Source organism: Antedon bifida, chromosome 7 (genome assembly GCF_963402885.1).
Source record: "Antedon bifida chromosome 7, ecAntBifi1.1, whole genome shotgun sequence".
Classification (NCBI taxonomy): domain Eukaryota; kingdom Metazoa; phylum Echinodermata; class Crinoidea; order Comatulida; family Antedonidae; genus Antedon; species Antedon bifida.
In genome coordinates, this window is record NC_136232.1 from 19,452,310 (window position 1) to 19,477,582 (window position 25,273).

A 25,273-nucleotide genomic window follows, 5' to 3' on the forward strand; every position below is an offset into this window, starting at 1 on the left:
GCGCGTTACTTCTATAATGTTTACTCGATGGTTTAAAAAGTTTTAAAAGTTCGTACTTTCGGTACTGATTTTAACCACCTGATGTAATGTATTTAAAAGTGGTTTCTCCTTTGCACCCATCCTCTTCACTATCCCTCAACCTTAATGTTAACATTAACATCTCCTTCCAACAATATTATTTGAAACCAAATGTTCGTTTCTAGTGAAAGACAAAATTACGTTGAACTTACCCAACGTTTCATGCGTTATCATCGCACTTGTTCAAGGTAGTGATGTCAGCTTGGTTTGCCGACACTGATCTGGCATAGTCACGTGATGTTAAGTCTTACGTAATTTTGTCCTTCACTAGAAACGAAAATTTGGTTTCAAATAACCTTAATGTTACATACAAAACACAAATTGGTTTTGTTTAAATTTGACTAAAAAATTTGGATTCATTTTGTGACAAATTTGTCTTTCGGAAGTAATTCCCAGGGTGCTAGTTTTCTATTTATTCGTTCCTGCAAACGACATGTATTTGAAATCGCCATTTTTTTTTTCGCTGAAATTACTTGGTATTCGAGAACCATCTTTGGGCACGACCTAGATGGTAAGCGAGCGAAGCGAGCGTAACATTTAGTCTCGCAATTTGCAGAAACTTATCTAACTAATTTATTTATTTAAAATAATAATAAAATGTTATTTATTTTTTAAGGATGCATACACACGTGTTTTAATGGGAGCAATTGATTTATGCCGAACTGTTTTTAGAAGTGGTGTCTATGGTAAGAAATGAATGGTTTTTGTCAGAGATGGTAGGGGTTTATTCTTGGGTTGGAGGGGGGGAAGGGCATAACAACGTCTTGATCCCTACCCAATGAATGATATATCAGAAGTGTTTATAATCCTGTATTTTAATACGCAGGTCGTGATATTGATGCAATTGCACGAGCTCCTCTTTGGGCAAATGGAATGGACTACCTTCACGGAACAGGACACGGTATTGGTCACTTTCTTAACGTCCATGAAGGTAAGTATTGCTATATATAGATTTTTTAAAATTAAATATGAGTGTTTAATAATAAGAATAATACTAATAATAATCAATATAGAACCAAATATGGATGCAAAAGTGAAAGCATAAGATACCTAAGTGCAATATGCATGTTGGTAAATAATTCTTCTTCACTATACACGCGATATTATGCATTGTGTAGGCCTATTTGGAGTGCAATTAGAGCGCTATAATACTGTATTGTTTCCACTCCTGATCGTATGGCACCTGAATATTATCTAAAAGAATTTTTAAAAAGGAGTTTTTAATTATAGTGAAGATAATAACAAATGTAAAATTCATGTCTGATGTTGCACTGTAAGGAGCTTTCGATTTCCGACAAACTATTTGACCTATGAACTTACTAGTTCATGTTGATTCTTTGTGTGCGCCGCTCATGCGGGGATATTGAGACGTAGTTTCTCACTCACTTCATCGACACAGTTGGCGAATTCTAGTTCTATGACAAACAATATATAGTATGGCGTCGCAAATCGAAAGCTTCCTAATATTTTAACTGGACCACGTTACGTTATTGTCAATTCAATAAACAGGACCAGCTCGCATTAATATTGGCTACCGGGAGACTGAGAAACCAATAGAACCTGGCATGTTCTTCTCCGATGGTAGGTTTGACAGGTAGATTTTAGGCGGTTTACGAAACAACTACAGCTGTGATGGAAATAAACGTTCAAATCCCGTAACTAAAACTATCTAAAAAACTAGTATATCACTATTAGTGTTGTTAATACACCCACATAGTCAATATGACGTAATTACGTACAGTCTAATTGACGTTTATACGGATTTCAGCTGTTAGTCGTTTCTGAAACTGCAAATTAACTTGAAACAAAACACGATCACGGGATAGTCTCTGTCTTGTGAATTTAGGTCCAATAAACATTGGCGGTTATACTGGTGAAGAACCAATCGAACACGGTGTTTTTGTATCCAATGGTAATGTATCTGAAGATAGATTTACGTTTTTGCTCATGCAGACCTAACATGACTTAAAATCATTCATTGAGCCTTACGTTTCACTTGTCATTTGTGTCGCACCTTATAACATATTTTAAAGGGCTATTTTAATTTATTTTGGTCATACATTATGACATATTACATCAAAAACGTTGAGATAGGCTACTGTGCAGCGTCATACCTCCTGGATGTATAGAGTAGGCCTACTTAAATTATACCCTTGGCGGCTTTTCAGCACTTATTGTCTGTGAAAATCAGTTGGGGAAAACTTACCGCAAATCAGTAATGTTATATTTTTTTCTCGTTCATTACCGTAAGTTTATCAACGTTAATTGTCAGAAACCAAGTAGCTATTATTTATCATGTTGCCGTTTAGATAGATGCTCACTAAATATAATACCAATAGTGATTTTTCTAAGATAACTGCACTAAGAATATAACATTTAGAATTATAATAACTATACTAACAGACTAACTAACTAAGCATTTCCCTAAAGGGCAAATCAAATACAAATATATAAACTGAAAGATACACAATTATGATAAATAAGTTAACAAACGTTTCATAACTAAACAACTTTTTTCATTAAACATGCAATATATTTTGTAATAGATAACATGACAAAAAAATATGCAGGAAATAATGTAAATATATATATGAGATTCTGTAATTGTTGAATAAAGGTGGTAGTTTACCACAAAAGATAAAAAAACAAAAAACTATACTAACAGGCCTATCGTATATTCAGAATCTTTAATATGAAATTAATATAATTAACTAATTATTGATTAATTAATCATGTTCCGTATCTATTTTTGATACCCTCACACTAAACACTAAACTGTTATGATGGTGTAGATGTTTGATTTTACAACAAAGCAGCTTAAATTGTTACCACGATTAAATAAAATTAAGCACTATCAAGATTGCAGTAAGGGTATGATTCCATTTACAATGACACAGCCCAATGTAATACTATATATTAGGAAATACAGTAGAAGAAAACCGAAAGTTTGAAACAAAATATCATCTTATATCATATAGCTTAGCATCACAACGATTATTTTATTTTAACCTAATCTTACACTATACATAAGGCAAGAATAAGTATAGCCTACGCATTTCAATCCAATACCTTATTACCGTGTTTTTTCTAGGCATCTGGAATTAGGCCTATGGTGTTTTTAAGCGGGCTTCTTAAGGCCCGTTCAGGCGTAGATATTTTCCCAGATAAGTGTGTTCCTACCAACCAAAGGTAGCGATTACTATGAAACCAAATTACCTGGGTAAATAACTAGTCAGACGGCCCAAAAAGGTTTAATTCCTCCCCTATTATATAAAATCACCGGCGTAAGATCAAACAAACAATGACCAGTGCTTACGTTAAATACATCACCGAAGCATTCGTCTAAGCAAGTACTAATAATGTTTCACCTACCTTGGCAATTATCTAATTTGATTTGCTTTCAGAGCCTGGCTACTACGAAGCTAACTCGTTCGGAATCCGACTGGAGACGATTGTGATGGCAACGGACATATCTGATAAACTAGAAGTAAGACACTACTGTATTGACAGCATTCCACGGTTCAATAACATACACATGGAACTATATGCAAATTATCCTAGTCACGCATGGCAGACTTTACTTAAACATACTAAGTTATATGACGTAATTTACAGAAACAATTTAGTTCTGACCACATGATAAAATGTAGTAAGAGATAAATTGTTAAATAGATAGGTATATGTCGATTGTTGTATAAAGTTTACGGTACACCACGTATATTAGTTCTGAAAAGAACTGTTGAATTTTTCGACGTTTCGATTAATATGCTTTGATCGTCCTCAGGACACAGGGGTGATGGTTTCTATGTCCATGCGACAACCAACCGACGCAAATCGAAAGCTCCCTATTATTAATTCACGCCGACTCTGATTCACGACATATTCAACGATTTAATCGTGTCTTCCAATAGAGATATGTGCTTCTAAATAGTGTGATTTAGAATGAGTGAGAACTTGTGGTAGCCAAGGTGCCCCAACACCTGTACTTAAGGGGAAGGGGACGTGGGAGAGCCCGGCACTTAATTGTAAGCCTCCGTCTCTCCCTCATTTATTGTACACTGATTTGTTCTTGCATTTATTTTTCTCACTAAGATAAATTTATTGTTTTCAGCATCAATTTAATGGATATAAGTACATGACCTTTGAACCGGTTGCACTCGTTCCATTTGAACCTAAACTCATTGATTACAGTTTACTTAGCCGTCAACAGGTAACATTATTAGTACAATTTTATATTTCATTCAAAATTGGCTCATTTCAATATAATCATGTTGGCTTCAACAATTAAAATTTGGTGCGGCATTTTATTACAGCCTTTATTGAGGGGATACCTTAGAAACTAAAACAATTGCCCTGGATGTTCCAAAGAAGGGGTTCTACTGTATTATTCGATATGTCCATTATTATTATATAATCCAGTGGCGTAACGGCTATGAGCTCTCACTGGCTAAACCCAAGGGCACTGGAGCTTATGGGGGGGGGGGGGGGGGGGCACTGAGCATCCAACGTTGGAGGGTTCCTAAACCAGGGGCCCCAGGCCTCCGCGTTATACGCCACTGATGTAATCATCTGTATCTTTATAGATTGATTGGCTGAATGACTACAATAAAAAAATTCGAGATGAAGTAAGAAATGAGCTTGCATCTGAGGCGGCGATTGACTGGATGGAAGGCAAGACCGTTCAAGTATCGTATGACTATGTGTTCAGTGGATCAACACGTCAAGTTCCTTCATTTGTGGTTTTAATCGCTACAGCTATTATGGGTTTTGGCGTGCGTAAGCTTTTCTAAGTACCCTGACAAACACAATACAGAAAATACCCAGCATTTCGAAGATAGAGCAGTGAATAGATTTTCTTCTGTATGTTTTTACTAAATGAAACGGTTTTTATTTTGTAACATTATTATGTAAACATCTTTTTATAATTGTATTTGATTTAATGAAGTAATCATTGACCTACACATTCCAAACCAGAGAATAAGAACAGCACAATCTTATGCGCAAATGTTAGCTTGTATAAAAGTTCACAAACGTGAGTCCCGTCCATGGAGGCCTACTCTTTTTAACTGTCGTAATTTATAATTATTGTTAATTAAGTAGAAAAAAATAACGAAAGTTGATGATTTGTAATTTTAATCTATATGTATCAATAATAAAAAATATTGTATTATGATATATTCCTGCTTACAACTATATACATTATAACCTCATTAAAACTAATCTAGTTAATCTACTGTACTAATTGTGTCCGATTATATTTAAAAAAACAGTCAAGTCACACCTAAATCGATCACATGATTTACATTTTACTCCAAACATGGGCTATTCACAAGCACAGAGTATATATAATGAAGTTAGGCTTGGTTTCCACTAAGACACAAGCGAGTTGACCAATGAAAATCGAGAGTTCGAGTAATCCATCGTTGTGATTGGTCAAATCACTTGCTTTGTCCTCGTTGCCTCCTAGTGTGAACCAATCTTTAAGCCGAATCATATCAGAATTACATTCGACGTAAATGCGCATGTGAACGATTAACCTTCTTATTATGTGTCGTTAACTCCGATAATACTAAGATACAACTCCGATAGTTTTCTAGTATGTCCGATGTAACGTTACCGTATACCACACACGTTTGAACGCAGAACAAGTTAAACCAATTGAAGCACTTTATTTAACTCCGATAGATGAAAGAGCGTGTGAACAAGGGTACGGAATTGCACACATGTAGGTGTAAATAGTTGATTTGTATATTTAGATTCCAGAATGTAATTGCTCAATACAATTTGCTGTACATCACTGCGAATACGATTGGTTACGAATTTAGGTGTGGCTTGACTAGCCTAATCTACATATGTGACAACCTCTACATTTGCACCTATAAAACTAAGAAACTACATAAAAATAACGCAGCTAGTGCCATTACACTCATGTTGATAGACGGTGCTGCGTTTAGTCGGTTTAGTTGTTGGGCGTTGATAGGTTTAGTTCGTACACGTACCCATTTCTTAGCTTCTGCACTTAACTTGGGAAGCACTTTTTGTTCTATCTGTTTGTTATAGTCATTCAACCATTCGATCTTTAAAAAAAAGAAATATGGAATTAAGCATTTCTGTATTTTTTACTGATATTTCAAAACTTGAAACGTCTTTTTGAGTAAATCGGTGTACAAAGAACAAGTAACAAAAAAAGACCATGTGTAGGCCTACATTGAAGTATAAAATGACGTAATGAAAGGTAGGACATAATGTTGCAACGGAGTGGCTTATTAGAAGAGTTAACAATGCAACATTAACGGTACGAAACAATTTTTAATATTATTATTGATAATAATTAATTCAAAAAATATTACCTGTTCAATGGACAACATTTTGTAGTTGATAAGTTTTGGTTCAAACGGAACAAGAGTGATTGGTTCAAATCCCATAAAAGTCCAATTGCTAAACTGGTGCTGTAGAATAATGCAAAATAGTTTTGAAAATATGCGATCGTTTATTTATGTTTTAAGCGGAGGGTTATGCCTGGACATAGTATAACATTCAGCCGAAGTACTGAAATGGAAAATTTCGTGCGCGAAAACAAATGCAAACGGAACTCACCTGTGTTCGTTTGTTAACAACCATAACAATGGTTTCAAGTCGAACACCAAAGCTGTTTGGCTCATAATATCCAGGTTCTGATGAAATGAAACATAAGTAAACAGTGTTTAGGCCTACTAACGATACAATAGGGAGCATTCGATTTGCAAGGACCGAGGACCAAGGTATGTCATGTTTATACACTGTTTGCATGCGGGGATATTGGGACGTGTGTCCTCGCTCCTCAACTCGACGACCGACAACACATCGATTTACCGGACTTAGGTAGGTCGTCGTAAATCGAAATTATTGACAATCATCTTAAGACGCAGTTATACACATTTCTGTAAAGCCTAATTATCTTCGTTTATCTTTAAAAGATATTAGTATTACTTTCACAATTGTAATATAGTATGATATTATACTAGTCTTCCACACAATATTAAATCATTAACGTTTTAAAAGATGTTAAATTGAGCAAATTGCGTTCGGTTATACATTCAAGAAGTGCATATTGTTCTATGTCATATTTGGCTAAACATTGACATTACGTATTGCATCGACAATTACTTACCGTCTGAAAGGAACATTCCTGGTTGAAGAGGCTCTTCGTTGGGTCTAAATCCGTACCTGATTCTTGCTGGTCCTAATAAAACGAACACATCGACAATGTGGTGGTATTTATGAGAAACAATGCAGTGGCTGACAGGACATCACATATTTACCATACAGGAATATATTTGTCTTACCTTCATGTACCAGTAAGTAGTGACCAATGCCATGTCCAGTACCGTGTTTATACCCAAGTCCACCTTCCCACAGTGGAGCCCTTGCAACAACGTCTATATCACGACCTAATAGAATTATAAAAAATAATTACTCTAAATTGTATAGAATGACGACATACAATAGAATCTTACTTATAACAAGGCAATAAACATCTCGGCGGAATTAAATAAATGTGCTCACTATATATTCCGGTTCTAAACTCGGCGGTATTAAACAAATGTGCTCACCATATATTCCAGTTTTAAACTCGGCGGTATTAAATAAATGTGCTAACCATATATTCCGGTTCTAAACTCGGCGGTATTAAATAAATGTCCTCACCGTATATTCCGGTTCTAAACTCGGCGGTATTAAATAAATGTGCTAACCATATATTCCGGTTCTAAACTCGGCGGTATTAAATAAATGTCCTCACCGTATATTCCGGTTCTAAACTCGGCGGTATTAAATAAATGTGCTCACCATATATTCCGGTTCTAAACTCGGCGGTATTAAATAAATGTGCTTACCGTATATTCCGGTTGTAAACTCGGCGGTATTAAATAAATGTGCTCACCGTATATTCCGGTTCTAAACTCGGTGGTATTAAATAAATGTGCTCACCGTATATTCCGGTTCTAAACTCGGCGGTATTAAATAAATGTGCTTACCGTATATTCCGGTTGTAAACTCGGCGGTATTAAATAAATGTGCTCACCGTATATTCCGGTTCTAAACTCGGCGGTATTAAATAAATGTGCTCACCGTATATTCCGGTTCTAAACTCGGCGGTATTAAATAAATGTGCTCACCGTATATTCCGGTTCTAAACTCGGCGGTATTAAATAAATGTGCTTACCGTATATTCCGGTTGTAAACTCGGCGGTATTAAATAAATGTGCTCACCGTATATTCCGGTTCTGAACTCGGCGGTATTAAATAAATGTGCTCACCGTATATTCCGGTTCTAAACTCGGCGGTATTAAATAAATGTGCTCACCGTATATTCCGGTTCTAAACTCGGCGGTATTAAATAAATGTGCTCACCGTATATTCCGGTTGTAAACTCGGCGGTATTAAATAAATGTGCTCACCATATATTCAGGTTCTAAACTCGGCGGTATTAAATAAATGTGCTCACCGTATATTCCTGTTCTAAACTCGGCGGTATTAAATAAATGTGCTCTCACCGTATATTCCAGTTCTAAACTCGGCGGTATTAAATAAATGTGCTCACCGTATATTCCGGTTCTAAACTCGGCGATATTAAATAAATGTGCTCACCATATATTCCGGTTCTAAAAGTAAGTTTAGCCAGATCAATAGAGCCCATTAGGACTCTTGTATAGGCTTCCTTATGGAACGCTGTTGGGGTACCAAAATGGAAAGTTCTTGTCACGTCTGTTGTCCCATCACTGAAAAAAAGGAATAGAAGAGACAGGTTAGGCTTCGTAGGCCTACTGTACGGTACGTTCTGATTAAAGTGTACACGGTAACTGCTGCCTATCGATGTACATTCACCAACTAGACATAATAGTAATGTTTGCTATTCGAACAACAGCCACAAAACTGAATATATCATTATTATACAATTATATAATCAAGAAAGAAATCGTCTCATTCCAAATTATATTTTAAATATGTTCTACTTTGTTTCATTATTTAAGTCTAGAAACCCAAATATGATTAAGTTATTAGCAAATGTTATTGTATGTGCTGTCAAGAAACAAACATTTTATTTGGCACACTAAGAAATGTTTTATGTTTTAAATATCACTGATAAAGGGAATTATCGGCCAATAGCTTTGGCATGTGTAGCTTCTAAACTTCTAGAATCTGTAATGATACAACATTGTGGTAATTCACTGGACTCCCATGACAACCAGTTTGCCTTCAAATCTGATCACTCAACCGAATTGTGTATATTTGCTCTTAAACAGATTATCGAGCATTACAACAATCATGGTAGCCCAGTTTATTGGTGTTTCTTGGACGCTAGCAAAGCCTTTGATAAAGTGAACCACTGGACACTTTTCAAGACCCTAATTGACAGGGGTACCCCTTCACCTATAGTTAAGATACTGAGGTCATGGTATAGGAATCAGGAATTTGTTGTCAGGTGGGGTAGTTCCGTTTCCGATTCTTTCACTGTTCGTAATGGGGTTCGCCAGGGAGGCGTTATGTCCCCTCTACTTTACAATGTGTACACTGATCCGTTAACTGTTGAACTGACTAAGTCAAAAGAAGGTTGTGAAATTAACAGTCTTAAACTGAATTGCCTAAGCTTTGCCGATGACTTGGTCCTTTTGGCTCCGTCAGTGACTGGCTTACAAAGCCTAATTGGACTCTGTGAAGGGTTTGCTAGTGACCATGATATTACTTTTAATGAAAACAAATCCAAATGCTTGCTATTTTGCCCGAAAGTCCGCAACCTCAAAGGTGTTCCACATATTACCTTAAATGGGGCACCTCTAATCGTTGATAATTCAATAACCTATCTTGGTCATGTGATCAGTAATAATCTGAGTGATGAAAGTGACATCAAACGTCAATATCGATGCATTAGGGCCAACTCCCTATATAGAAAGTTTGGAAAATGTTCTACTAACACTAAATGTTATCTATTTAAGAGTTACTGTGTCAGCATGTACTGTTCAACCTTACGTTTGCTGCTGAAGCAGCCCAGACATTGTAGTGCAAGCATGATGTTTGTCTTAAATGACGTCCCATCCTTTGATGAGTTCATTAGAAAATCTGTTTTTAGTTTTAAAAATCGTGTGAACGCAAGTAGTAATTCCTTGATCATGGCCATTAATCGCCACGTTCTTAATGTGTCAAGAATGCACATACAATGGAATGCTTTGTTGCATTGACTTTATATATTTACATATCTTTGTTTTTGTTCTATGAGCTTTTAGATTAAGATTTTTTTTTTCTCTCTTTTGCTATGGATATAATATTATGTCACCATGATATTCCGAAATAAAAAGATAAATGAAATGAAATAAATCCCTTTGGATTTGAGAGTTGAACTTGAACTTGATAAATTGCCATATACTCTTATTAAAAATGATTCTGTATAAACTCGTTATTAAAGGAAAAATCAATGAAGTTAACTTACAGATATTGTCCTCCAGAATCCAACAGATACATATTCCTGTTTGTTATAGCTGCGTTTGTTTGTTCATTTGCACTGAAAAATAATGTGTAGAGTCCTCAGTTGTACGAGTTTCGCCATATTGTAAATTCGCAGAATATAGTAGAGGATGGCATAGAAAAAATAACTCAATAACAACAAAATAAAATAATAAGGGATCATAAGATAATCAAGGGAATACTTACGTATAATGAATAACAGCTCCATTTGGACCAAACCCAGATATCGTAGGAAAACTCAAACCCTGTATGCCTTGTTGCTGGCTATCAAACAAAACACATTAACTAAATATTTGTTGGTCTTATACTTTAAAACAGTTTACTACTTTAATAAGCAATCATTGTAATACGTAATTATTGTGATTTTGTATGTGTTTTACATTCGTATCGTATCTTATTTACAATCAGTAGTTTAAAAAGCCAAGAATACTAACAGCTATATGCAATCGTATCTAATGCATTACCTTCTGAATTGTTTGAGTTTTGTAGCCGCTGAAATCTCACTTAGTCTCCTAGCATCTCCCTTAGCTCGAGGGACCTTAGTTCAATTAAAATAAAATTAACATTGATTGAAATATATTTTACTGAATGTACTTAAGAATGTACTTGAGATCATTAAAATACATTAACATAAAAGACAATATTTGAGACGTTTATTCAAACGTGTAGATTACAGTACTTGTGGAGGTTGTTTATGCATAGTTTGTTTACTTTTAATCTTCTCTGTGGCTAGCGTTGGAATAATATAGGTATATCTTCCAATGAGACGTAACAGCTTGGTTTACACCAGGGCGCAACATAACGACGTAAGCGCGACGTAAACAATTTAACCAATCACAAGCGATGAATTATCCGAAATTTCGTTTGCCGATTGATCCTTGCGTTGCGTCCGAAGCAAGCTTTAGACGTTGGTCAGTACAGTATTATTACTGACTTATTATTAAAAATTTAAAGAACACACATTGACATGTATATTTAATACAGTACTATATAATAATAAGTCGTAATTTATATTCGATACCTCTTTTTCTAACCAGGTTACAAACTCAATCAGTGCAACAGCGTCTCTAATCTGCAAAAAGGAAAAGAACGCTTGTGTAGGTTGATTTGTTTGAAAATTACATGTATTATCGTACGTGAAGCAAACAACAGTATATCTATAATTGCAAATTTGTGCTTGAGAAAAAAAATACATTATGAATACGTTTTTTAAAGAGAGGATAGTTCAGGAGACGACTTAAAGGACATGAGAGACGATGCTTGAGAAACGGAAAACTTGTGACAAGTAGGCCTAGCATTCCACAGAAGACGGTGGTAGCATAACAACAAAAACGTTGAGACATTCTCAACCATAATTGATATCTTTTTGCAAATAAATGGTGTAGCACAAATCTTACTACTGTATTGTTTATTTTATTTTATTTTATTGTTTTCATACTCCACCAACAGCGAGTACAAACTCGCCAATTACAGGATGAGGTAATCTATTTTATAGTTTATCCTGCTTATAAACTCTCATTATATAAAATGTCTCATTTGAGGCTTTGGGAGTGGAGTTGAAAGAGTCGTGAATAACAACCCTGGCACTAGGTCAGGATTAAACCCCGAACCTTGGGATTGGAAGGCAAGCACGTTAATCACCAAACTACAGCTCCACTACATTTATTGCAAACAATATAGACCTAGTTTATTTTGTATGAAACATTCACGTGCTACATAGAAATGTAATGAAACATACGTGTGAATTTCTCATCCCCATTTGTTCAGTGGGATTCTTAACAGCTTTCATTAAAAGGATAGGCGATGGCTCAATTAGTCTTTTTATCTGAGAAATAAAAAAACAAATATGTCAATGATTTTCACTATAGAAAATATTATATGGCTTAAATGTAACATCGCTGTTCGTTTGTGCGGGTAACCTACCTCATCTTGGTGGCGAGTTTAAATCTAGTTGTAAGGTATTAATTGTGACATTTATATCTATGAATAACGACAAAATATATTACTTACTTCTGTAATGACGTCATATATGAAGACATTTGCATGTTGAGTTATCCAGATTTTGCCACTGTTTAAACTTGCGACTAACAGTACGTCTTCATAGAAAGCATTGTAGGACTTCACTTCGACACATGGCACTGAAAATATCAAACACATTATATTCCGTGGTTTCCAATAACAGTGATTAGCAAGATCTCAGCCGATTCTCAGTAGGTACTGTATCTATTTCCGAAGTATCATAGCAATATTTGATATTACTGTACAACATCACATGTGTTTCAAACGTATCTGGTAGTAATATAACCCTTAACTTAACCTTACATGATACAGGCACCACATGTGATATAAATGAGATGCTGTATTACCAAATATTCCTATGATAGGTCTACTTCGGAAATAGGTTGTATGTGGACATCTTTAGTGTTCTTATTATTTACCGAAATAATGACCCTGTGGTCGTTGTCGTCATCACCATCATCATCACATAAAATCTAACATATTATGTTTTTGGTTCTAAACATTATTTTAAATAGCCTAAAATGTTGTATTTGTCAATCCCACTCATAATTCAAGTGGTTCCTTTCTGGTAAATTAAAAACAGAACCTTATACATAGTTTACAACATTGAAACATAATATAATTATGCAGAATGAAACACTAGTGTGTGAACGGTCAATAGACTGAAAAACAAACATACATCATTAGCAAAATATGAACAAAATACAATGTAATGAAGTGATCGAAATGAGACAAGATGGTAATGTAGTATGGCTTTGAAAATACGAGGAACTACATAAAAAACGAGTTGAAACAAACACGACTTACCTTTCAGAACCAAAGACCAGATAACTTTTATTGGTATAAACAGAAGGATATATAAAGTATAATAATTCCGAGATATTTTTTAAGGACAATTTACACAGACGAGCGATAACGGTAAGCGGAAAAGCGCGTAGCTTGTCCTACGTATAATCTGTATCTATTCGGAGCAGCTTTCTGCTCAACCGCCCGTCCGCGCACAGATTCTATATTTTTGTTTTCCACTTACCGTTTACCGATTATCGTTTATCGTTGTCGCTCGTCATTGTAAATTAGCCTTTATGTAAGGATGTAAATTTATATATATTTTGAACGTGTACTGTTCGATTTGATCATATCAATCAGATAATTAACTAGATATAAACGCAATGTTTGTGGTATATGTTCATCAAATAGTTTGGGTCTCACTTTCGACAGCCACATGATTCCTTTCAAACTTGAACATTTATTGTGAATGTATATAAAAAATCAAGTAGAAACTTGCATACAAATAATACGCTTTTTTTATTTTTTATTTCGGAAAATAATCAGTGGGTCTATTAGCATGAAGGAAAAATAGATATGTGCTTACCTGACAGAATCGCATACAAAATAGGACTATCTTTAATGTTAGATTGAAAAAGAAGATTAGGTGAAGATTAAAGGCGGATATATTAAATTTGAAAACTGCGTGTCTGTTACATTGTCACATATGAAATGTAATATTGCAGCAATTACATAGGATATACGTAGTAAATATGTTGGAGTATGTTTTAATTAATTATTTAATTAAAAACCATTTTGAATTGCGTAGGTGGATTACCTAGTACTGTTTTATGTCAGAGCCATATATATATGGCTCTGTTTTATGTGATTTTAAGGCGCCCTCTATATCGTCACACAAAATTTGGTTCTATCGCGTACTCGGTGAAGTGCGTAGATAATAACACACATTGACACAATCATGTGAAAAATAGTAGCAATTTATAAATATATGTAGTATACATATATTAAAACGTATTGGACTGCGTAGGTGGTTTATCAAAGAATTTATTTAAAAGCGCCCTCTATATCGTCACACAGTTTATGGTTCCATCGTAACTCGATAGAGCGTGACAATTTTTAGTTATTCTAGTTCTAAATCACAGTGACTTATCGTTCTATTATGTTAAGCAATTACTATACCTGCTTCATACGGACTTAAGCATTGATTGAGATGCTGTTGGAAACGTCTGTCATTCTGGGTCTCATTAATCGCATTAAGATACAGCCTAGAGAAATAAACAGTAATACACAGATAAGACAGAGGCTTAAAGCCGCGTTCACACTGAGCCTGGATTCCGGTTCTGTGGCAGTTTACTAAGCAATGACTTACCGTATAGAATTTCCAGTAATGATTGCGTACGAGAAGAAGACAGGATTAAACGGAACATCAGTACCTCTGAGATTAAACAACCCTATGAATACAATATAACTTCTTTTGAAAAACTTGTACATAACAACAACGCGTACATAACAACATATACATATATTCAGCACTGTTAGAAAACCAATATACATTAGCGGCTCTATTTAATAATGATGTGTTTAAATGTATTGTCTTTAGGCCTAATCTGTTTTAGCAATTTACTGAATATGGGTTAACCAAGAAGGTAATTGCCTATTCAGTTTCAGTTTTCACATCACATCAGTTTCAGTTTATTTATCGAACACAAAAAATAAAATAAGGTAAAGATACAGTGCTCTTCTGGTTCTTGCGACATGCGCGAACAAGTTCATATTTCCTCTAACGCGTATATATAACCGTTTTGGTGACAACGAACATCCGCAAACTACAAAGAATACTACTTACACGCCACCTCATCTAACGCAGACACAATTAATGCACTAGCATCTTTTTCCTGCATTTTCCTCCGAATTTCCATTACTTTGTTTTGCCAAGTTTTACCTGTTTAAAAAAAACAATTACCACCTAAATACAGCGGCGTAAGTTAGTTAATAATGTTGTTAATTTATCTGGTATATAAATGTTACATACCATTAGCTATTAATATGCTAATTATGTAAATTACTAATTATGCTAAAACAGTTGAATTCAAAGAACAGTTGAGAACAGCCACACTTAATTATGGTGTCAGAAGTGGCATTCGGACCAACGCCTCCATTCGTAGTGAATTTCCACTGTTCTGTTCATATTAAGTGTGACTTGACTGTTCTCGCATTTGTTCAATATATCTGTCCGCTGTGGCTCAGTTATTTCGAAACATTGTATGTAATATAAAGATACGATGTTCCTTTGCATTCCTGTACATTTTGGTCAATGCTTATTGATTGAACACTTTATTTCAGAATAATAAAATTCCATATAAAAAAACAACCAATACAAAGAAAACGAAAATCACGCTAAAATAAGATTTTCTTCCATTTAAAATCCTAAAATAGTTCGTAGCACCACAAGATCATGTTCACTATTCAAAACTCTTACTCTAAAACTATATACGTACTTGAGGACATACTCTGCTAAAAGAGGATATTCTCCTTGTGGCGAACATGTTACTTAGCACTACAGTGCTAAGGTATGTAGCATTCTCAATGATTGAATTGGTCAAATTAAGGTATGTGACATCTTAACTTACCCGCGTATCGCAGTTCGTGTATCATTAGCATGTTGTTGGGCAATGGTGGTTGGTTTCTCCACACACGATCCACTAAGTTGGTTTGCAGCCTTTGTAATCTCAACTGTTTTGAAGATTTACGGAAAAATAGTTCGGCTTCTTGTAGCATTTCTTTAAATAATAAAACATGGTGGTAATACAATGAATGACAGGTTTCGAATATTTATAAGTATGGTGTCGGAACGCGATATTTCTTTTCGTACATAAGTTGGGGACTCCTCATGAAAGAAACGTTACAAAATAAAAAACATGAATATCCATAAGGTGTGACGTAAGAATTGAGCTAACTACAATTCGCTATTTATGCAAACGCTTTCTGACGAGCCGTCTGAGTAGTCGCGTGGATTAGACAATGGGCTTTACATGTCGATGTATGGGTTCGAATCCCATGAGCAACTTCTTTTTACTTTATAGTGAGAGAGAGATTATTTAGAGGGTTTGGTTTAGTTAAATTTAGGAAGTAGTTCGGCTAACTTTCACATTAGGGGACCGCAACTTATGTACGAAAATAAAATCGCTGCCGGAACAACATCATGGCGAAATGAAAAGAACATATTGAAATTGGTCTCAAATTCAATATTCAATATTACGTAGTAATATTAAAGATAGTTCCCAATAGAACGTAAGGAAAGGACTAAGTGCAACGCAAGTAAAATGACCAATCACAATTGGATTATTCGAGCTGTCGATTATCATTGGTCTCGCTACAGTAGCGTTACGTTGCGTTGAATCATAGAGGGAACCAAGCTAAACTTATAAAGTTTTAATGTTTATTATGCACGTTTTGGAAAACATTCGTTTAATCAATTTTATGAAGGAATCCCTAAACTACTTTGAAATGCAAAATGATAATTCTAGCTTCTGTATAGAACTTACGAATAGACATTGTCTTAGCATCAAATGCAACGGGATATCCATACAGTAGTTCATTTTCTATCCACTCGAATGGTGTAAGTGTTCCAATATCATCTGAAGGAAAAGGTATCATAGTCATGTTTTTTTATGTTGTTAATCAAATGTTTTGATGTTCATTTAATACTATTTAGTTTCTGTATGATTTTGTTAATTTCAAATTAAAATGTATTGTATTGTGTATATTATGGATAGCAATAAATATTACAAACAAACAAACAAACATTGCTATAAATATGTAAGTGTCAAATTTCTTCTTTTGCTTTTAGCAATTCTTTTCAATCTGGACGAGAATGGCAAAGGCCTATGACAGAATAAAACATGCAAATTGCTGAAGGAGAGCTTCGCCCATTGGATGAACAGAGCCTGGTGATGAATTCTTTTCAAGATATTGCTTAGTCATTTGCTTCAGTCCTTTTAGTTTAAGTTCTGACACAATTATCAATACACTCATCAGCTAGGCCTACTAACCTTCTCTTATAACTTCCCAATTACAATCGACTTGCTGCTCAACTTGTAGGTAATACCGTCCATCCACCCATAATGCTGCCTTGAACATTGTCACAACAGCCAAACCTAAAAGTGGAAGAACATTATTGACAGAGACCATCATTGGATTTCAATAAGAAATAACATGCATACGCCACGAAATAAAACAGTTCACGTTTAATTATTGTTAAGTATGTTTGTATAAATAATGTATGTTTTCTTCTCTTTGACCACTCTTCCCTATAAAGGTTAAGCTCTAAATTAATCACATTGCTTTAAAGATGTATTGTCCCAAAAAATATGAAAAATGAAAATTAATTAATTAATACTTTGAATAGGTTATTTTGTGGTTTTAATAAAGTTAATCATTCAGTAGAAAAAAAGTGAAGGGAACAATGTTTTCACTTATAAAATGACAAAATAAATAGTTAAATTCAACCAAAAATCATTGGCTGGCAGCCAATTTGACAATTTTTGCTTTAAATTACAATTTTTTCAGATAAATAAATTTCATTTCGATCCAATTTTTTTAAATGGCATATTCAACAAATTAAAATTTTTAAAAAATAATTTTTTCAGGGGAACAATATATCTTTAATATAAAAAAATAATAAAATTACCTGCCGAACCCGAAAACCCACTTATAAACTGACGTCGTTTGCCGTGCTCTGCTGTATATTCACTCTAAAAAAAGATAGACTCAACTTTAAATGTTAGTCTGGTAAGTATATTCTCAATTTAAAAAAAACCATAAACGTCGTCACAACAATACAGCATCTCTGCAAAAATACTATCCCTTCAAGTTTTATGACATTCTTCTTACACATTTAAACCTATGGGTGAATTGCTTACCATGTGTGCATCCTCTGATGGTATGATATAAGCCGGGATACGATTTAACTCCATTTGTGCACGTAATGCTACCAGTTGCTGAGTAGTTTGTATCGTCGTTGGTGCCAGTCGCTATAAAAATAAAATATGCCAGTTAGTTACGTACCTATTACATTTGGGTAATATTTGAGTACCTGGATGTGAAGTTTGGGCACCTAGATGTATATATTATGTTAACATGTTAAATGTATTTATTCGTCCTCAAGATTAACTAGAAACTGGGGAAATTTGGATTAGGCCCTCCACACGGACCCACGGCAGCCAGCTGTATAGCCCTACCGGATCAGCACACCGAGAGACGATTCCCTACTCTTTTCGAATAGTGACCAACAGCTTTACATCCCATCAGAAGCAATGAGAGTAAAGCATCTTGTCTAAGGATGCAATCAGTATGGTATAGATAGGTTCAAACCCATGTCTATCACATGCTAGTCCTATATTAACATTACACCATCACTCTCCGGTATATACAGCACCCGCCCTACTCCCTTCCAGAACGCAACCGGGCCCAACGTTGCTTGACTTCAGTGATCTGTCGAGAACCGGTGTTTGAACGCAGTATGGCCGTATTATATGCCCCTAGAAGTAATATTTGGGTACCTGGATGTAAAATATGGGCACCTGGATGTACTATTTTGGTACCAGGTTGTAACATTTGTCAACAACCTGCTGCATACTCTATCCATAATGTAGATCACTTACAGGTCTTACACCAGTACAATCTCGTTGATCACGTGGAATAACATTTCGGCCATTTGCTTGTGCTTCTACAGTGGATTCCAAGACCATAAGCCCTAAGAAAATATCATCAAAAAAATATTAATATTTATTTATTATATATAATCATGGACAAAATAATGTCCATGTTGTAGGCCTAATCATCTGCGGCAGAATTTAGCTTGGTTTCTGCAACCCATACAATCTCTCGTTTGAACTAAATATACATGTGAAGCCCAATCGTCTACCGTAGCCTTGCTGGTGAAGCCCAATGACCATACATTCGAACCCCTATTAAGAAGACACGTTCGGGACCCAACAAAATGTCCCCTTAATGGGAGTGACTGAATAGGGTTGGTGTGTATTGCATATTGCCCATGATCGTTCATTTCACGGGATAGTGTTCCTTAAATATGGATGTCCCCTGAATAGAGGTTTCCCAAATTAGGAGTTGTAATGTATTTACTAAGTACACATTTTGGTTGTTTGGCTCGATGTGTTAATTGGCCTTACGACGGATATAAGGGATAATATTGGATAGTCGTTCACTTCTCGTTCCGTTTAGGATAACATAATGATTGCTTCCATCAATCCTAGTTACAAGTTGTAAACATTTATATGCAGATGTGAAAAGGGTAATAGTGCAGTTACCTGTACATTAAACAGTAAACTTATATTAGGGCCTAATAATGATATATTATTATGCTTCTGTAACCTGTTGAAATGTGCAGAATAATAAAGAGTGATTATAACATCGTCTCAAAATTAAAGATGTATTACGTCCCCCTGAAAAAAATATTTTTTTTAGAATTTCACATAGTAGTTAGTTATCTATTTTTATAAAAAATTGGTCGTAAAAGAAATGTATTTATCTTAAAAATAATCTTTTGGCTGCCAGCCAATGGGTTTTTGGTTGAATTTAACCATTTATTTTGTCATTTTTATAAGTGAAAACATTGTTTTTTCCCAATTGTTTTTCACTGAAGTGATTAACTTTATTAAATCTACAAAATAACCGATTCAAAGTATTATTTAATTACTCTTTATTTTTCATGTTTTTGGAGGACAATACATCAAATTAAAGATTGATATTATAAAGCATATTATTTTGCTTCGTCATAATTGCATATTCAATTTTGGCAAGTCGTGTTTTCCACTTCCTAACTATTTAAAGATATTAGTTATCTTACTCATAGGGTCAATATTTAAATACATTTAATGAAATAAGAACAAATCTAAATAAGCAGCTTTGGCAGGATGTCATGGACTTACGCCTACATTTAGTTTACTATATATGGTATTTTTACGTCACCAAAATAAAGACCACGTGGTCGATCTCATCCAATCAAAACGTATATATAATTAATTTAAATTTAGTATAATTATATGCAAAATAGTTTTAGATGATATTTCCTACTCGTAACTAAAAAAAAGAAAACGGATTTGAATTTTTCGTTTGAGTTAGGCCTAATTGGATAGTGCCATATGTCAACACAGCATACTATGATAAATGAGGAAAGAGTGAACGTGAGTAATATCAATCGTCTCTGATAATGAAAGTCTTAATAATTTCAAATAATTAATATCAAATGCAGGACACTATTAAACTATATACAAATAATAGGTTAGCCTGTATTTTAGCCGTCGTATTAGTGACATTTTTGCATCATAATCCGCTTACATTTACATTTTATTTGTTGACTTTAACCGTACGTTACAGAATCGTAATAGTATAACAAGAACGCATAGAAAACAAATGAAACACAGAACAAGAAGAAAATATATAAATGTTTAAAAAAAAGGATATGAAAAGCAACTATAGTCCAGACTCATTCGTAAAAGAAACGCGTCATGACTAATTTGGTTGCAGGCAACATAATAAATGACGTCGTATTCAATAGAGCTAATTTTTACATAATATATATGTAACCGTTATTATATAACACCTGAATAAATTCCTGTCATTTGATTGGATGATTGTGGGTCACATAAGCTAATTGATTAATGGTCAAAACAGATACCAATGACCAAAAGATTATAAAATAGTTAATCCTATAAACAAATAGTGGGCCTCATGCATTTCCAGATTACCCTGTGGGGAGTAAATGTGGTGTCTATTCAAAAAAATCAAGAAAATACTTAATAGCATTCCAAAATGCTGTAAATCAATTAAATGGAAAAGAATTAAAAAACTAAAAGTATGTATGCTACATATTATATACAGTATATATATATATATATATAAACAATTCAGGCAAAGAACATTAATTCTAAACCGCCCGGTGATATACTGAAATTTGTAATTAATTAATTTGAAACGATAAAGATAAGGAAATCTGTGAGAATGAGAAAAAGTCGCCCCAACCGAGACTCGAACTCGGACCGCCTGCTTGATATGCAGATGTCCTAACCATTAGACCACTGGGGCTTTCATGGTATTGTTCGAACTCGATTATATATATATAAGTTTACAAAAGATTGTGTGATAATGTATTTAAATGAGAAAGAAGAAAACTATTAATGAAAACAGGCTGTTATTGACCTTATTGAAGCCTATGGCCTAGGCCTGTAGGTCAGTTGCTAGACAGGCCTGAAGCAACAGCAATTCGCATAAACAGCTTTCATTTATAGTTAGTTAGCTTAAACTTTCATTTTTATTTTTGTCACCACTTGTGCAAATAACCACTAGGTCATCTATAAAGTCAATAGCAGTCAACGGGAAATATTAATTGTGTGTAAACGATTCTTTGATTAAATTTAATTAGTGGGCGGTTCTTATTCGATTATTTCAGTTGAAATTAGGCCATCTTAAATCAAATCACTTCAGTATTTCTCTACTGGTATTGTGGTTTAATACGCACGTATCCAGGGGCCTTTGTAAGAACAGATTTAATAGAATTATAATAACAAGCTGAATTAATACTGTTAGTAGATTACTTTTTGACACATTTTACCACTAATTAAATTATTATTGGTAATGGTATGATGAATTGGTAGTCTGAACGAGGGACTGAATGGGAAAAATGCCTCATAACGCTCGTGGGACAAAAATTCTTCCTTCTCAAAGCCCGGTCAGGCAATTTCAGTAACCGAATCCCTGAGAAAGAAAGGCCTGAACTCTCTCGACACAATCTATCTTTCATTAGCCTTTTGCCGCTAGAAATTATACCTTAAGCTCTGTCTACACTATCAAACTAGTTTGTTTTAAAAAGTGTGATGTACCCAAACGTGGTAGAGATATGGTCAAATATGGTAGTGATATGACATCATCATGTCCATTATGGGCACATCACATTTTTTTGTCACATAAAGTTTAATTGTGTAGACGGAGCTTTATAACAAAAATGGGATAGAAAATAAGCATTTATAAAAAGACCAGGGCATGGTTAGATTGCATTGGTGAAATTGTAGGCCCACGGTAAAATGTATCTACATGAGCGTAATTAAAAACGTTTGTAATGTGACGTCACCGGCTTCCGTTCCGTGAAACGGAACGAAGTGTGAATGTACCTTTAACACTACTTTTGGTGTGATTTGCAAGTGACAAATAAAGTTGCAATTTCCATGAGCATTCACTCGTATGTGATATGAATGAAATCGATTCATAATATTTCAATCACGACTAAGGGAATTCCAGATTTCCCGTTCGTTTCCAGTAACTAATTCAGCAAAGCTGTTGCAAATAAACTTTAATTATAAAATAACAAATGTTAATGATAAGCAAGTAATGTGAATGTGTGATATCACATGTATCATAGCCTACAGGAAGGTCTAGATATTCTCTGAAACTCTGTCTACACTATCAAAACTAGTTTGACAAAAAAAAGTGTGATGTGCCTAAATAGTGTAGTGATATGACCAAATATGGTAGTAATCATCATGTGTCCATATGGGCATATCACATTTTTTGTAGACGAATTTCACTCGAAAACGATAATTCAACATCTTAAGCTCTGTCTACACTATCAGACTTTATGTGACAAAAACATGTGATGTGCCCACATATGGACATGATGATGTCATACCACTACCATATTTGGGTATATCACTACCATATTTGGGCACATTTTTTTGTCACATAAAAACTAGTTTGATAGTGTAGACAGAGTTTTATGACGGTTATATATTTTATTACTTATTAATTTGTCACCAATATTCCCGAAATGGTGATATTAATTTATCGTCACCACGTACGGTACCACGCCAAATGTTATTTCGCAAATCATTGTGAAACTATATCACAAATATTTTAGTAGACTACATCAGTTCAATTAAATTTATTTCACGTCTGTAACAAACCATAATAACATTTAAACATACAATCAAATGTATAATAAAAATATTCAGGAAACAGAGTGTAAAGGGGGTAGCAAAATAGGCAAGAGAAAACATTCAGTTGCCTTAAGTTCTGTCTTCACTGTCAAGGTAGTTTGACAAAAGAAGTGTGCACAAATATAGTACTGATATTCTCAAATATGGTAGTGATATGGACACATCACATTTTTTTGTCACATAAAGTTTGATAGTGTGGACTACTCTGCTCCCTACATAATCTTAAACTACAAAGAAAATTCAAGCGAAAACAATGAGTAAAAAGAAAAATCTTAAATCAAGTTAAGCAGCGTATTATCTTATGAGTTCAAATACAGTAATGACATTAGTTATGGTGTGCTTTGTCAAAAATATGTTTTTTAACTACTCTATAAAATATATAATTTTAATTAGTGGGTAGCAAGTACCACCTTTAATCAAAATTTCTTCTATTTATTATTTTGTATAAAATATAGTCATTTAATGTTTTGATAATTTTTCCTGCAATATTTTCTATATTAAGACACGATGTGTCATAGAGATCGACCGTAATCTAATTAAGGTTTGTTATGATATCAAATCAAAACATCTTACCACCTGAGAATTAAGTTATATTTACTGTATTATAATTGTGTTTAATTTCAATTAGTTTTTTTCATAATTCTAACTCCACAGTAGTCAAGAAAGTGTCGCATTGAAACTAGAGTGGCGTCTGATTTTAATTTATTGGGAAAATCTCTTACAAAATGTATAATACAAAGTCATAGCATTAGGCCTACTTAAGCTACTGAGAAATAAAATAAACAGACATTAATTAATAGAGGATTTTCTGTGAGATTTATAGTGCACTAAGTGGAATAAACATCAATTTTAAAATTCGTAGAAAAACAAATAATGTTCTTTGTCGTGGTGTTATAATATTTAACCAGGTCTCAATTTAGTAGATTAGTTTTAAGTAAATTATGTGCAGGCATATGAATACTTTTATTATTATTAGGCCTATTATGACTTTTAATAATAATAATAAGCTTTATTTATTCACGGATGCTTAACTCAACTGAAAGTTGTTTTTCAGTAAGACCGTGCTCAAAAGAAAACATGTATGTGTTATGTTAAGTAACTACTGTAAACATATACACAGTCTTAATTGAACTAAAACGTTTACTTTAGCTAAATCTATAAGACGCCCTTGGTTAATAATATAACAGATAAGGAACTTGGTGAAACTGGAAATCTAATAGTAATACATTTAAGCCTACATTAGTTGAAAACAGAAATGCATCTACCATAAAACGCTTATAAGTTGCACCATTCCAAAGTATTGTAGCTTTGAAAAATAAAGTTTTAGAATTTGAGTTCTTTTTATGTTAAAGACATTCTTGCATTTTTCAAAAAAGAAATTTAGAAATCCCAATAAGAGGAAAAATGTTGAAAACAATGAAACAATTATAATTATATTATTTTAACTAAATACTTTATTGTACCTCAAAATAGTTTACTTACCCAGTACGAGGCATAGGCCTATGTAAGACATATACACCTGCATTGTCGTGCCGAGGAGGAGCAATAAGAAACCACTTTGAAAGTCTCGCAGCAGCCAGCGCCCAATTTACGGACGACCTTACAATTAGTTCTTTCCGTCTGTGTAATCGCTATTACTTTGTGGTTCAGTCCATTTTTTTGTAGGTATGCCTATGCTAACTTTAAGGGGAACCGTTGTAGCATGGACCTAAAATTATTTATAGGTCCATGGTTGTTGTATGTGTATTTGTAGTACCGTATGTCACAAAATACGACAAGTTTATCACAAACATACGATAATATATTTTACAATTCATTCTGTTTCACATGCCACACAATACAAATTCGTGTGTATGTCAGTGACGATTTATACAAGATGC

General features: G+C 34.2%; 2 protein-coding genes across 4 annotated transcripts in view; one reads left to right on the plus strand and one right to left on the minus strand.

Moving 5' to 3' along the window:
* Positions 1–5,307, plus strand: part of LOC144848224 (xaa-Pro aminopeptidase 1-like) — a 17,791-nt gene extending 12,484 nt beyond the window's left edge. The window contains exons 18-23 of one of the 2 annotated variants that reach the window (XM_078704937.1): positions 695–764; positions 905–1,009; positions 1,588–1,659; positions 3,483–3,565; positions 4,190–4,288; positions 4,662–5,307. In XM_078704937.1, the coding sequence (XP_078561063.1) occupies positions 695–764; positions 905–1,009; positions 1,588–1,659; positions 3,483–3,565; positions 4,190–4,288; positions 4,662–4,868 (636 nt within the window). In that variant the 3' untranslated portion in view covers positions 4,869–5,307. Of the gene's footprint in view, positions 1–694; positions 765–904; positions 1,010–1,587; positions 1,660–1,924; positions 1,991–3,482; positions 3,566–4,189; positions 4,289–4,661 lie in introns of both variants that reach the window. The other variant, XM_078704938.1, reaches the window with a different exon arrangement.
* LOC144848225 (xaa-Pro aminopeptidase ApepP-like) lies at positions 5,195–25,025 on the minus strand. Of its 2 annotated transcripts, XM_078704939.1 has the most exons (22): positions 24,876–25,025; positions 19,047–19,138; positions 18,306–18,416; positions 18,074–18,137; positions 17,436–17,540; positions 16,929–17,021; positions 16,014–16,163; positions 15,230–15,325; positions 14,753–14,834; positions 14,563–14,648; positions 12,589–12,716; positions 12,317–12,403; positions 11,600–11,650; positions 11,043–11,116; positions 10,765–10,842; positions 10,544–10,615; positions 8,707–8,837; positions 7,404–7,508; positions 7,229–7,300; positions 6,676–6,752; positions 6,429–6,527; positions 5,195–6,155 (listed from the first exon to the last, which is right to left on the minus strand). In XM_078704939.1, the coding sequence occupies exons 1-22, from the start codon at positions 24,916–24,918 to the stop codon at positions 5,955–5,957; spliced, it is 2,097 nt and encodes a 698-aa protein (XP_078561065.1). In that variant the 5' UTR covers positions 24,919–25,025; the 3' UTR covers positions 5,195–5,954. The 2 variants fall into 2 exon arrangements, with proteins under 2 accessions (XP_078561065.1, XP_078561066.1); XM_078704940.1 differs by lacking the exons at positions 19,047–19,138; positions 24,876–25,025 and adding an exon at positions 18,757–18,775.
* Positions 25,026–25,273: the final 248 nt, after the last annotated feature.